This window comes from Melospiza georgiana, chromosome 24 (genome assembly GCF_028018845.1).
Source record: "Melospiza georgiana isolate bMelGeo1 chromosome 24, bMelGeo1.pri, whole genome shotgun sequence".
Lineage (NCBI taxonomy): Eukaryota > Metazoa > Chordata > Aves > Passeriformes > Passerellidae > Melospiza > Melospiza georgiana.
This window is the reverse complement of record NC_080453.1, coordinates 5,903,311-5,918,050: the sequence shown is the minus strand read 5'-3', so window position 1 is coordinate 5,918,050 and position 14,740 is coordinate 5,903,311. Positions and strand designations below refer to the sequence as shown.

At 48.2% G+C, this 14,740-nt stretch overlaps 1 protein-coding gene across 1 annotated transcript; it reads left to right on the top strand.

Moving 5' to 3' along the window:
• Positions 1–962: 962 nt before the first annotated feature.
• Positions 963–12,226, top strand: ZC3H12A (zinc finger CCCH-type containing 12A). The gene is made up of 5 exons (XM_058040170.1): positions 963–1,363; positions 4,253–4,392; positions 6,738–6,972; positions 9,233–9,339; positions 9,445–12,226. The coding sequence occupies exons 1-5, from the start codon at positions 963–965 to the stop codon at positions 10,431–10,433; spliced, it is 1,872 nt and encodes a 623-aa protein (XP_057896153.1). The 3' UTR covers positions 10,434–12,226.
• The last annotated feature ends 2,514 nt before the right edge of the window (positions 12,227–14,740 follow it).

Below are 14,740 nucleotides of genomic sequence, written 5' to 3'. Positions count from 1 at the left end.
CATACTTTCTGGTGCAATAGTCTTTAGCCTGGAAGCAAAAGCACACAAACAATACTAAATTCATGCTGACTGGAGTAGATTCCAAGGGAAAGAAGTGTTGGGAAAGCACCTACTTAAGAACTGAGTAAGGATTATCTCTGATCTGAATCTCGCTCTGTGTGTGTGTTACTGTTGAGCACACAGTGCGGTTTCAGACACGGCCAGAGACAAGGAAAAATGATTGTTTCGGGGTAACCACAAGGAAGATGAATGCAAATGCATTCCTGTAACTGGGAGAGTTCCTCGCTCCTGAGCTGGGCTCCGGTACATGGCCTGGGGGAAGCAAATTTGCAACTACCTTCATTAAATTGTTTAGGCATGATTAATCAGAAGTCAGAGATGTGAAGTTTTTGCGCGTTTCACAATATAGATTTAACCCCTGCGTTTCCATACAGGTGCGGTTTGGCAAGGCACAGGCACCGGTGGGTGACAGATGTTTCCTGCCAGCTCCTATCTCCGCACGGCCGCGTTGATAAACCACCAGCGGCTGAATCACGGCCGCCTGCATCGCTGGGACCCAGGCGGTGCAAGGGCCGCGCGTCACGGAGCCACAGCCCGGCAGCACAGAGCTGGGCTGGGCGGGCCGGGCCGGGCCGAGCCTGCCGCTCCACCCCTCGCTCTGCCCTTCCGCCCTGCGGTGCTCGGTATAAATAGCGGCCGCGCCCGCCCTGCTCCGGCCCCATGGAGAGGCAGCGGCAGCCCGGCGGTGGCAGCGGCCCGGTGAGCGCGGGGGGCTCGGGGCGGGGGCCGAGGTTGGGCCGGGAGCGGAGTGTAGCCGAGGCCGAGGTTTGGCCGGGAGCAGAGCCGGGGTTTGGCCGGGAGTGGAGCCGGGGATCGGCCGGGCTGCTGGGCCACTGCTAACGCCGCTGTCGCCCCGCAGGTCCCGGCGGCGAGCGGAGGCCGCGAGTCCCCCGCCGGGAGCCATGAGCGCGGGCAGCGTCGCCCCGGGCTGGCCTGAGGCGCTGCCGGCCGCGGCCCGGCCCGCAGCGGGGATGAGCGGCAGCGAGAGCCCCGAGGGGCTTGGAGACGGCCCCGAGCTGCAGCTGAAGGTGGATTTTTTCCGCAAGCTCGGCTACTCCTCGGAGGAGATCCGCGTCGTGCTGCAGAAGCTGGGCCTGGGCGCCGACACCAACACGGTGCTGGGGGAGCTGGTGAAGCACGGCCCGGCCGAGCGGGACGGCCCCGAGGCCCCGCCCGAGCCCGGCGAGGCCCCGCTGGTCCCTCGGGGCGGTGCCGGCAACAAATCCCCCGCGCCCGGCCCTGAGGAGACGGAGAGCGACAACCTGAAGCCCATCGTCATCGATGGCAGCAACGTGGCCATGAGGTGCGTCCGGGGTGGGCGCGGGGCTGTCGGATATGAGCTCTGCCAGGGCTCGGAGGTGAAAAGCGGTGAGTGCCACGCTCAAAGCAGCCGCTTCTGGGTGCTGCGAACGGGGCTGGTAATATTTTCCAAAGTTCCTCTCCGACACACGAGGACGAGCATCACGTTTGCGTTTGCGGGCCCGGCTTGCACTGCTCTGCCTGCCCAGAGCCGCCAGTCACGGGGCAATGGTGAGGGCAGCAGTGCTTCCTCTGAAACCAACACTTCCTCCTGGGCTCTGGCGATCAGGGGATAACTGAGCAGACGTTGTCCTCTCAGCTAGTGGCTTTGTGTAAGTTTCCGTAGCAGGAAGTTGCTCAATAAATAATTACAGGGTTAATTAGGGAAGGGTTTGTAATATGGAGCTCCGTTGGAGGCTTGTCTCCGAATTGTGCCTCTTGTATATTGGTGAAATTCTGTACGAGGTAGAGCACGATGAGATGTCAGAGGTGTCACCAAGGCAGGGCTGTGACTCATCCTCGCCGTTTCACGTGTCCCAGTGTTGCTGGAGCAGGTTCTCATGGACACTCACCAGAACCCCTAGTATGCATGAAGCATTCAGAATTTCAGGGCTAGATATTTATGGGTGTGATGTTCTCATTTTCACCCTGGCTTTGCTCCCACTTTGGTGAACATTGCTTGCCCTCACCCCACCCCCAGCAGTATGTGTTCCCCACCTCTGCATAGCACACACTTGAAATTTAACACACCAGCTTCTGAACTGGGCCCTGAAAGCGTTTTTCTGTTGCAGCTCAGAAGCCGCCTCCTTTATTGTTTATGTTTGTGTATGCAGATTTTATAAAAAATAACCCTGGGTGCGGGTGGAGCTGCCGTGTCGGTTGCAGTAGGTTTGTCTGGGGTGAAAGTGCTGCGTGGAGGTTTGTTTGCAGGTGTGGTTTTTGCCAAGCCCTGGCTGACAGTTCTGAGAACAGAACAGAAAAGATGGGGCACAGGTGAGCCCCAGGGTGAATGAGGAATGGTGGTGGCAGTGGAACAGGGCAGGAGAGTGAAAGCCGTGCCTGGCACTCCTGAAGAGAACCTTTTCCAGTTCCTACCTTCTCTACAGCTCTGGGAACACTGTGGGAAATTGCCTATTGTGAGCCCAGGCTGATAAGTGACTCTGGCAACAAAGTTTACCTTGGATAAGTGCTTGGGCTTTAACAGCAGGATTGGCCGTGTTTGTTGGTGAGGAGCCTCTTAGTGGTGAAAGTTACCCCAAACTGCAGAGGGGAAATCACAGCAGCTGTGAGTCAGGGCAGGCCAGAGCCCAGGGTCTGACATGAGAGAAGCAGTCTGGCTTTTTTTAAGCAATTCTCTAGAAGGGGAATTCCATTCTGAAACTTCCTGTATTGATGGTGTGATGTTCCCTGCTGATTCATTTGCAGTATGTACAGCGGCCTCCCTCAACAGCTCTTGACAAACTTATGCAAATCATAGTGGAAATTAGCTTTTACTTCCTTCTAAGGGAATTTTTCCTTGGCTGCTGCCAAATCAGATCAGCCCAATTAGCTGCCTTCTGGAGGTTTGAGGTTGGTAGCAGAGACTCAAAACATAAAAACAACCAACAACCCAAAACAAAGACAAACCAAAAAAATCCACCAAAAGGGATTTTTCTTCCACACTTGTCTCTAAAAAATTGTAGTAACCTGTGCTTGGCTATTTATAGCTAAATCCATCTGATATTGGAGAAAACTTTTAGAGCATCTTCTGATGGTGATTTTCGGCCTTTTGTAATTTAGGATTCTCATTGAAGGTGTGTTAGGTGTCTCTTTAGGTGTTAGTTCTGTTGCCAAGTGTTTAGTTCTTCTAGAATAAGTACTTTTGTACAGCTCTTCAACTTCCTTTGTAGTTTCAAAGAAAGGGTGAGGCTGGGAGGGGAACTGAAACTTCTCTGTAGTGGTGCTGCAACAGTGCCACTGCAGGAACGGGGCTGACGGGGGCTGAAATGCTGTTCAGGTGCTGATGGAAGGAGGAAAATTTGGGACAGGTAATGCCCAGGTGAGGAGAACCTTCCTGGATTGTGAGAGCAGCTCCCCTTTTGGTGTAGTGCATTGTCACAGAACATGGATCCCCACAGTGACATATCAGGCAGGAATAGAAATGTTGGAAGTTTGCCAAAACCACTATCAGAAGAAGAGCTGATTGCACTGTAAATACTACTGCTTGTAAAACAGGAGGGGTAGTTTCCTCCTAGAAGTTCTGGAAACTTATTGATGTGACTTAATGAATAATTAAGAAGCTTTTTGCATCAGTACATGGCTTCTGACAAGGTTGTCAAACTTTGTTCTCTGGCTGCCGTGAGCTGTTCTCTCATCCAGCACTGATGACAGGAGATGATGCCATTTTGTGCAAATAGTGCATTTGTAGGTGAGGTTTGGAGCCATCATGGAATGAATCATCTTTCCTTGGGATGGCAGTGCACATAAAATACCTTGTTTTGCTGAAGTGATCAGAACAACTTTGCAAGAAAAGGCCCAGTGCGGGTACAGTGGCAGGAAACAGTCACTGGCGTTGGCTGTCAGAGTAGCACAAAGCGCTTTTAGGTCACATTGTGCTCTGGGCTAAAAATAACATCAGAAGGCTTGAAGCAGAGACTGTTTCAGAGCAGCTGCAACAGTTCCAGCTGCTGCCTCCCTCCCAGTGAGTATTTGGGTGTTTACTGGTGTCCTGAGGTGCTGACACGAACAGGGGTGCTGGGCAGGTCTGAGTGAGGGTGTTGTTACACAAGAAAAGCATCTGTGTTTGCTGCCTGTGCTCCTCAACACTTCACTGAAGCTTGTCCTAATTGCCAGTTCCCTTTGCTCTGTGCACTGAATCATGAAGGGATTAAAGTCTTAATTTTCTCCTTTGCAGCCATGGGAATAAAGAAGTGTTCTCCTGCCGAGGTATCCTTCTGGCTGTGCAGTGGTTCTGGGACAGGGGACACAAGGACATTACAGTGTTTGTGCCATCATGGAGGAAGGAGCAGCCCCGACCAGATGTACTCATAACAGGTATGAAAATATGGAAACCAAAAGCAGCTTTTCAGGCTGACTGCTCTGTCACTTAGTGAGCTTGCAGAGTTCTGGCTAAGTCAGTAATTAACTTCAGAATGGAAAGTCTGAGTAGTAGGAGCTGCAATGAGCTGAACTGACCAGGGATATTAGTCATTAACTTCTCCCCTAAGCCAGCTTTTGCCTGGATCAGTTGCAATAATTCAGAAAACAAGGAATGTAATACTGCTCTGCTTCCTAACTTCTTGTCTTTTATTTCTTGATGTTTTTCCTCTTGCAGGTACATGTTTTGTATTTAACTGAAGCATATTTAGCCAGAATTATTCAAATTGAGGGGAGCTTGCAGAGTGCTGAGATTTTAATAACTCAGAACAGCGATGAACAGGAGGAATGATGACTCTGACTCCATGTTCTTAGAGGCTAATTTATTATTTTATGATACTGTATTGTATTAAAGACTACTATACTAAAGAATAGAGAAAGGATACAGACAGAAGGCTAGAAAGATACTAATGAATCTCGTGACTCTCTCTCCAGAGTCTGACACAGCTTGGCCCCTGTTGGCCAATAAGTTGAAATAATTCACAGCAGAAACAATGAAACAATTACCTGTTGGATAAACAATCTCCAACCACATTCCAAAGTAGTAAAGCACAGAAGTAAATGAGATAACATTGTTTTCCTTTTTCTCTGAGGCTTCTCAGCTTCCCAGGGAAGAATCCTGGGCAAAGGGATTTTTCCAGAAAATATGACTGGCACAATAACACTATTTCATCTGTGTGAAGGGCTGTGCAGGTGTGTCACTGTCATATTTTCTGGAAAAATCTCTTCACCAGGATTTTCTCCTGGGAAGCTGAGAAGCCTCAGCTTTTCCTATTTTGCTGCTTTGGAATGGGGTCTGGACATTGTTTACCAACAGGTGCATGTTTGATTGTTTTCATGTGAATTTTTTACTTAATGACCAATCACAATCAGCTGTCTTGGACTCTGAGGAAGTCAGTCATGAGTTTCTCATCACTCTTGTTAAGCCTTCTGTCTGTATCTTTTCTCTATTCTTTAATATTGTTTTAGTATATAATTCTTTAATATTGTATAGTATAAAATGAAAATAAAATGAAAATAAAATGAAAATAAAATGAAAATAAAATGAAAACATTAGAAAAATAAAATAAATTAAGCATTTATATATAATATATACTTTATTTATATTTAAATAAAAATATAATGAAAAAATAAAAATAAATAATAAAATGTAGAAATAAAAATAAAGAATATAATATAAAAGTAATATTAAAAATATAAAAGTATAAAAAATTAAAATAATATAAAGGTAATATAGAAATAGAGAAATATTAAATAATATTAAAATAATGTGGAAATATAAAAGTAGGATAGCTGCGTCAAGGGAGATGCAAGTTAGAATTAAGAAGGAAGTATTTTACAGAAAGAGTGGTCAGATACTGGAATCATCTACCCAGTGAGGTGGTGGAGTCATCATCCCTTGAAGAGTTCAAAAAAAGACTGGATGTGGCACTTGCTGCCATGATCTAGTTGGATAGTTAGAACATGGGTTGGACTTGATGATCTTATAGCTCTCTTCCAGCCTTGAATTTCTGTGATTCTGTGATTCTGACATCAATGGAGTCGGATTCCCTCCTCTCTTCCCTCATCCTGTGTGGGATCTCAGCACCTCAGGACTGAGGTGCAGAGTGACCGAGACCACCCTTGGGGGGCTCGGGAGTCCTGGAATGTTGCCAGAAGTGTCTGGTGGCTGGACTTTGATCCTGCACAGGAGACGACACCTGTATGAGGATGGGAGGATTTCACTGGGTGAATGGTGAAGGGATAAGTTAATTAGTGTAAGACACAGGGTTTAGGATTTCTGTACAGGGGGGTCTAAAGAAGTAAGATGGAGGAATTGGGGCGTGTCCTGTTCTTCTTCTTCTTCTTCTTGGCCTCCATCTTCTGTGGTGATGTTGGCACTTTGGGATTGGTTATTACTAAAAGTGCACTGGTCAATAAGGGTAAAAGGTATTGGGGAAAATTGATAAATATTGTATACGTAGTTTTGGGTATAAAGATAGGTGACCGCCCCAGGGGCTCTCAGTGTGCTCATGGCTGACATGCTGTGCAGACCTCTGTCGGGCCAAGAGAAAATCTTTTAGATAAACAATTAATAAACACCGAGACCGAGAAAAGATCAGAAGTTTCTTCTCATCCTTTGAAGCGCGGGCTGTCCAAGGCCACCTCGGGCCTTTCCAGGTCACCCAAACAGCCGAGAAACCGACGATCCTGGTGCCCCCATGAGTCCCCCCAAGGTGTGCTGACCGCTGTGTTTGCCCCAGACCAGTACATCCTGCGGGACCTGGAGAAGAAGAAGATCCTGGTGTTCACGCCGTCGCGGCGCGTGGGCGGCAAGCGCGTGGTGTGCTACGACGATCGCTTCATCGTCAAGCTGGCGCACGATTCCGACGGCATCGTGGTGTCCAACGACACCTACCGCGACCTGCAGAGCGAGCGGCCCGAGTGGAAGAAGTTCATCGAGGAGCGCCTGCTGATGTACTCCTTTGTCAATGACAAGTAGGGCTCCTGCCTTGGTTTTAGCTTGGGTTGTTTTATTTCTTGTACAGAATCAGCGCGTGACTCTAAACTCCGTATGGAGTGTTGGTAAGCTCATCGCGTGTTGGTCAGTATTGGAATATGAATCCCAATATTACCAGTTAGATTGTGCCTGGGCCAGTCTGACCCTTGCTGCTGGGCCAAAGGCAGCAACTGTGGTGTAATCACCCCAGAGATACCTTGGCTTGCTGGTGGTTGCAGCTGGGCACTGAACAAGTCCAGGCTTGTTAGGAACTCTGTTTACCTCAGGAGGAATGGCTTCAGGCGATGGTGAAGAGGAAAAGGAGAGGATTCTGCTGGAGGGTTTATATCCAGAGGTTTATTCCATGGGTACAGAGGTCTGAATGTGAGCAACTGCTCCAACAGAATCTCGACCGCATGGCCTGATCACCTTTTTAAGCTCAGGGACAGGGGGAGGGGAGGTACAGGTGAGCCACCAACCAGGTGAGAGGGGCAGGGTCTCAGGGGAAGATGACACCCAGACAGGCCAGTGACCCTGGGCCTGAGGGGCATCCTTTGAACTTGACCAACCACACCAGACACCTTGCTGGAATGTTCAGCCTGATTGACAGCCCAGCAAGGGGCAAGGGGGGAAGGGGAAGAGAGGCATTGGCACACCTGGGGAAGGAAGTTCACGACACACTGCAACAGGTCAGATCTTGTATTTGCAGGGTTCCCAGAAAAAGGGAGGAATGATGCGTCAGACTGTGTTCTTAGAGAGCTTTGTATTTAATTGAAGCATATTTAGCCAGAATTTTTTTATATATTTTAATATAATTTTTAAAATTTTTATATCTTTTAATATAATACTTTAATCCTACTTAGCCAGAATTTTTTTCAATTTTTCACATTGAAGAGATCTTGCAAGGAGCTGAGATTTGTATAACTCAGAACAGCGATGAGCAGGGTTGAATACAGTCGGGGTTGTGGAGAGACAGAATAAATGGTTTTGTTTATTTATAATGTCTTGTATTTGTGGAGTTCCCTAATGAAAGGGAGGAATGATGAATCTGACTCCATGTTCTTAGAAGGCTAATTTAGTATAGTACTCTTTAATATAATATAGATCATAAAACAACAAACTGTATTAAAGAATACAGAAGACAGAAGGCTAAAAGATACTCATGACTCTCTCCAAAGTCTGACACAGCTTGGCCATAGTTGGCCAATAAGTCAAAACAATTCACATGAAACCAATGAAACAATCTCCAACTACCTTTCAAAGCAGCAAAACCCAGGAGAAGCAAATGAGATAATATTGTTTTCCTTTTTCTCTGAGGCTTCTCAGCTTCCCAGGAGAGAAATCCTGGGCAAAGGGATTTTTCCAGAAAACATGATGGTGACAGGCAGACAATCCAATCATTCTGGGTCTGAGAACCAAGGGCACCCTCTGCCTCAGGCTCTGAAAAGTATAAGCAAAATTGAATTGGAGAGAGAGGAGCAAATTGGAGAATATGACTTCATTACCTGAAGCTGTAATTGGATAATTAACCCCTGATGTGCAAATAGACCAAACTTAATCTAAAAAACTCATGACCATGGTCCATCTTGGGTGTAGCTTGTGCAAGGCTTCTGCACTGCCCAAAGTATACCTGTTGAAGGCCTTTAATAAATCCCCACTTTATTCTTCTGACTCTGGCTAGCCTCTGTTTTAGGGAGCCACTCCAGAGCATCATGATCACATTTTCCTGGGCTTTTAAGAAAGATTTGTGTGAACACACTGGCTTGTTCTAATGAAGCAATAGCAAGTGCTGCATGAGAAGAGCAAAATGCTAGTGAAGAAATAATGAAAGCTTTTCATTATTTCTTCACTAGCATTTTGCTCTTCTACAAAGCATCATCTCAGCAGCTGCTGAGATGCCACCAGCTCCTTTGGCTTCTACAAAGGCAAAAGAAGTTGGTGGTATCTCAGTAGCTGCTCCTAATTTGGAGCTAGGAGCTCCAAGGAGAGCTCCAGGCTGTGATTTCCTCACAGGACAATTGTTAGCAGCAGGTAGTAATTCTGGTTGGCAATCAGGCATTGAGCCTCCTCTGTGCCTGAAGGGAAGCATTTTGTGCTGGTGTGGACTGGGTGGCAGGAGGATTATCTCTGCAGGAAATGGGAGAGCTTTGTAGGGCTCAGAGAGCTTTTGATCTTCAGTGATATGGGAGGCTTTGAGAAGAAACCAAACCTCAACTCAGGAAAGTGAACAGCTGCTGACTGAAATTTGTTTTTCTTTAGGTTTATGCCTCCAGATGATCCCTTAGGGCGTCATGGCCCCAGCCTGGATAACTTCCTCAGGAAGAAACCTGTAGTTCCAGAACACAAGAAACAGCAGTGCCCTTATGGTAAGACTTGCCCTTCTTAATGAGGAGAACAAGGTGCCTGTGCAAGTATCACTCATAATCTAATCAAATCCAGCTGGTCATTCCATGCTCTGGCTTTCCTTACAGGGAAAAAATGCACTTATGGAATTAAGTGTAAGTTCTACCACCCTGAAAGGATCAACCAGCCGCAGCGCTCCTTAGCTGATGAGCTCCGTGCTAATGCCAGGCTGTCCCCAACCAGAAGTACCAGTGCCAAGGAGGAGAAAAAGGGGAAACGGGGTTCCCAGGCAGAGCTCTTGTGCTCTGTGCCCGCAGAGAGTGACAAAAGCTCTGTACAGAAGGTCTCTGCAGAGAGGAAGAGCTTGGCCCACAAAGCCAAGCCCAGTGACGTTGTGCTGCAGGCCAAAGGCTGCGTGTCAGGCACTGTCTCTCCTGATAGGTACCAGCAGCCCCCCATGGATTCTCTGTCTTACATCTCTCAGGAGCACCTCGACTCAGGCATTGGCTCTCTGGAGAACCAGCTGTCTGACATGTGGCCTCACAGATGTACCAGTCACTGTGACCATTCCCACGGGGAGCAGGTGCCCGTGTGCACCTGTGGCAGGCAGAGACCCATCTACCCCCATTCCCCCAGCTTGGAGCAGAACGGGCTGCTCTCTTACAACCACAGCTCCCACAAATCCTCTTCCTCTGGTGCTAGCTTCTTGCAGTACAGCCCTGAGATGCCTCGCTCGGGGGCACCCCACTCTTTCTCAGGCTTTGGGGTGCCCGTGGGCGCAGCAGGGCAGTACAGCCTGCCCGGTGAGTTTGGCGCCGCCCTGCCGCGCTCGCGGGAGTTCTGGTCCGAGCCCTACCCCCTGCCCCAGGTGAGATCCCCAGGTGTGCCTGGCCCACACCCCATGCACGGGGCCCCAGGGCCCCCCTACGGGGACTCGGGGCCCTGGGCTGACCCGGAGAAGTTTGCTGAGGAGAGGGCCAGCGTGCACGTCAAGCTGTGCGGCATCTTCCACCCGCACCTGGTGAACGCTGTCATGAGCCGCTTCCCGCGGCTGCTGGACCCCCAGAGGCTGGCAGCTGAGATCCTCATCTACAAGGCCCAGAACCCGGGGGTGTGAGGCAGGTGCTGAGGGCAGGCAGGTGTGGGGAGAGCTGGAGGGGCTGGGATTGCCTCTGCAGCTGCCACAGATGCCTTCGAGTGCTCCTTATTCCTTTGGAAGTACTGGGTTCCAGCTGGAGGCTGGGTGCCAGAGCAAATTGTGCTCACAGCAAATTCTGCTCCAGCTATGACCATGTGTGTGTGGGAGAGGTGAGAACATTCCAGCATCCCACCTTCCCCAGGGGCTAAGCAGGAAGGGAGGCTGCAGCTCTGGAGCAGGACTGTTCCTTTGGGGTTCATGGGAGTCTGGCACACCCTGAGCTCCTGCAGTTGTCCATAACTGGATGTGAGAGAAGTGGGTGCTGCCTTTGTAGTGGCCTAAGGCTAGTTTCTGAGGACCCAAATACCTTGTCAGTGCTGTTGTTAGGTCCTGACTAAGCCTCTTTACGAAATCCCACCATTTAGATCTGTGGCAAATACTGGGTTCTAACTGTAATCTGGAGCTGGATTTATCTGACTGGTTTTACTGGTGTACTTCTTGAATGATGTTTTCCACACCTCTCCCACCTCAGCTGACTTTCCTGAGGTAGTTGTGCCCCATGGACCACAAGTGCTGGGTGAGCTCTGAGCTCCCAGGAGCGCAGTGCTGGCTCTGAGGAGTGGCTGGACACTGCTCCAGAGCTGGGTGTGGGTTGTGTGTTGGGTGTGTGCTGACAGCTGCAGTGTCAGAGCAGGTGGGTGAGCTGAGCATGCTGTGAGTGCTGCTCTGGAGCTGTCTCTGTCCCAGGCTGGCTCTGTGCAGCCCTGACAAGGATTTATTATGTGCCTTTTGCCTTCAGACAGCAATAGAACAGCTGCAGTCACATCTGGACTGCTGCCAGGGGCCTTCCCGAGGAGTCTTTAATATTTTGTGTTGTAAAGCTGTTGCTTTCTCTTCTTCCTTACCAATATTCCCCTGTCCCCTTTGGCTGTGCCCAACTAGAGCAGCATCCAGAATTGTAGAATAAGAATTATTTGGCAAGACTGTTTTTGTTTAATTTCCTCTTACTCTGTAAGATGTTTTCTATTGTAGGTACTGTAAGAGATTTTAAATATGCAAAACCAATTGCTGTAGTAATTGTTTCTGGTCCTGGAATTTTGCTGTGCCAAGGGATGCAGAAATGTTCCTGGCACTTGCAGGCCAGAAGCAGTTGATTTGTTGATACACATTGTATCTGTGTGTGTTGTTGTTTTCTAAATACAATACGCCCTTCTGTGGTTAAACCAAGGTTATTGAGTGGCAAATTAGGAAGGGGAGAGTGGAAGGCAGCTGGTCCTGAAGCCCTCCTGGGAGCAGGGTTGTCTGTTCTGCTCTTCCCTCTGCTGTCCAAGGAATGACCTGCCCAGACTGGCACCATGTGCCATGAGACCACAGGGACACAGGAACCTGTATACCTGGTTAATAATGATACATTACAAATGAGTAATGTTTCGTGTTAGTAAGCAAAATGCTTCTTAATTTTAAAGTAACCTGATACTTTGCATATTTGTAAATTACAGATAAAATGGTTTTTAATGTTACTGTTCAGCACCTTGCTGCTTGCAGTTTTTAATCAATGCTGTCCTCACCTCAGCCATGTGTTACTTGGCAAGGTGGGTTTGGGTTTCTGGTGGAATGCTGGTATCTGCTGCCTCTCTTGCAATGAGAAGATTTAACATTTTGTACTCCCCAGCTGACACTTGCTGAACTTTCTGTATCACTATGCAGTATAGCCATGTACTGAATAGCCATGTGACAGCCCTGGCAAAGAAAAACTGTGTTATATAAATAAAAACTGCTGAGTTGACATATTTGGTCTCTGGTGGCTTTGTGGAGGAACATTCAACATTCAGGGAAGCCAGAGAAATGATCCTTCCTCCCCGGGGTTCCTCTGACTGGCTTTGATCTCTGTGTGCAGCCTGAGGCTGTTATTGACAGGCTGGCAATCGATGCAGTGACACCAAAACACCCATGTGCTGTGGCAGATAAGGGCATGAGCTGTGTCTGCTGCTGATTTGGGCTTGCTCAGTGCCCAGGGCAAGTGGCATGGGCAGCAGCACTGGCTCTCACTCAGCACCACAGTGTGGGTGCCCTGGGTGCTAAAGCAGCATTTATTGCCATTTAAAGCAGCAGAAATGCCACACTCCTGGCAATTTGGGAATCAGCATGGCTTTAAGGGGCAATTCCACACTACAGCCTGGAAATAAATATGTATTTTATCCAGTTACAGTACATCTGTGTCAGATACTGACTGTGAAATACATGAATGGTAACATGTCCAGGTTTTGCTCTGAAGATTTGTTATGGACTGAAGTGCAGCAGGAATATCAGTGCTCACCTTGTGGAGTAAAGCTTTTCCCCTCCCACCTGCTCCACTGCAGCACAGCACGTTCTTATCTCACTGGTTAAATAACTTTATGGTCTGTATTGAAACTTGTGCTCTTCATTTACCACAGGGCAGTGACTCTGTAGTTAATGAGAAACCAGGCAGGCAGGTGCATTTCCAGGGACCAGCTGCATTTCAAAACAAACCTGCAGCTCTCACTCTGAGGTCTTTATTGACTGTGGGAGAGGAAGCCTCTGGGCTGTCACTGCAGTGACACAGCTCATGTGGGGATGGAGAGGTGTGTGGGATCTGAGCTCACCTTTAGCCAGGTGAGGACTTTGCTGCTGTCCCTAGTGGGATTTGTAGTTGGAAAACGCTGCAGGATTTTAAGGCTGGTGTTCCTGTGAAAGACAATAGGTAATTCTAGTTTTACAGGATGTGTAAAAGGGTAAATGTAGAGGGGTTTGGGTTTTGTGTCTCAAAGCTGCACTGACAGACAATTAAAGGAATCAGTATGTCGCAGACATCTTTTCATGAAAAATCTTTTCCTTAGGATTTTCCCTCTTGAGAAGCTGAGAGGCCTCAGGAACAAAATGTAAACATTGATTATCTGCTGCTGTGGAATGCAACAGGTGTACCTGTGATTGGCCCATCTTGGATGTTTATAATTCATGGCCAATTAATGCCCAGCTGGCTCAGAGAGAGAGTGTGAGACAGCTGCCTTTGTTATCATTCCTTTCTATTCTTTTAGTATAGTTTTAATGTAATATATATCATAAAATAATAAATCAAGCCTGTAACATAGAGTCAGATCTCAGTCTCTTCCCTCATCCAAAAACCCCTGTGAACACGGTCACATCAGTGCAGGGGTTCATTATCACAGCCAGGAGAGGAAGAGCTGGAGCTGACTGACTCTGGTTGTGATGTTTTGCTGCAGTGACAGTCCTGGGGCACATGGAGTAGTTTGGGAGGGTCAGGCCCTAGCACAGATCATCTGGGTTTCTTCCCCAAACTGCTGTGCTCTGAGTTTCTCCTTCATTCACACAAAGTTCTGTGTCCCGTTCCCCAAGCTCACTGTGGTGCCATAGATTTGGGACATGGGAATGCTGACTGGAACTGTTGCTGCTGCACATTTTTTCCCCTACACACTCCTCAGTGCCAGGGGTGGTGGGGCTGCCTGCCTGCACACCTTGGAGCCCTGCTGGGGCTGTTCAGGTGAGGTTTTTGGGGTGCATCCTCTGGTTTAGCACTTCCTGGGGCTGGGGGGTAGAGCCTGCTGTGATGCTGGGTGTTTGCTTTTGGGTGTTTTGCCAAACTGGGTCAGATCTGTGTCAGCTCTCTGGGCTGTTGGAGGGAAGGAGGTCACACATGGGCCTGCTGAAGGTTTCCTGTGCTCAGGGGCTTCCCAGCCCTCATCCTGTCAGCTGTGTGCCACTGCAGCCTCGTGCTGAGCTTCGGGAGGGGCTGCTTCCTCCAGGCAGGCCAGTCTGCTCTCCAGGGCTGGCTTGTCACAGACATCTTTTATGGCAAATCCTTTCCTTAGGATTTTTCCTCCTGGGAAGCTGAAAGGCCTCAGGAACAAAATGTAAACAATGTTATCTGCTGCTGTGGAATGCAACAGGTGCATCTGTGATTGGTCTCATGTGGTTGTTTCTAATTAATGGCCAATCACCATGACCTGGCTCGGACCCTCTGGTCAGTCACAAGATTTTATTATCATTCCTTTCTATTCCTTGCTAGCCTTCTGATGAAATCCTTTCTTCTATTCTCTTAGTAGACTTTTAATATATCATTTTCTTTTCATATAATATATATCATAAAATAATAAATCAGCCTTCTGAAACATTGGGTCAAGATTCTCATCTCTTCCCTCGTCCTGGGACCCCTGTGAACACCACCACATTGTTGATGTTGCCTGTTCCATTTCCTCTTACTCTCTAAGATGTTTTCTATTGTAGATACTCTAAGAGATTTTAAATAC

Bases quoted from the DNA above. Each gene is read 5' to 3' on its own strand.
- ZC3H12A (XM_058040170.1), top strand. From the start codon at position 963: ATGAGCGCGGGCAGCGTCGCCCCGGGCTGGCCTGAGGCGCTGCCGGCC. The intron at 1,364-4,252 runs GTGCGTCCGGGG...TCTCCTTTGCAG, and splicing joins GGCAGCAACGTGGCCATGAG to CCATGGGAATAAAGAAGTGT. The intron at 6,973-9,232 runs GTAGGGCTCCTG...GTTTTTCTTTAG, and splicing joins TACTCCTTTGTCAATGACAA to GTTTATGCCTCCAGATGATC.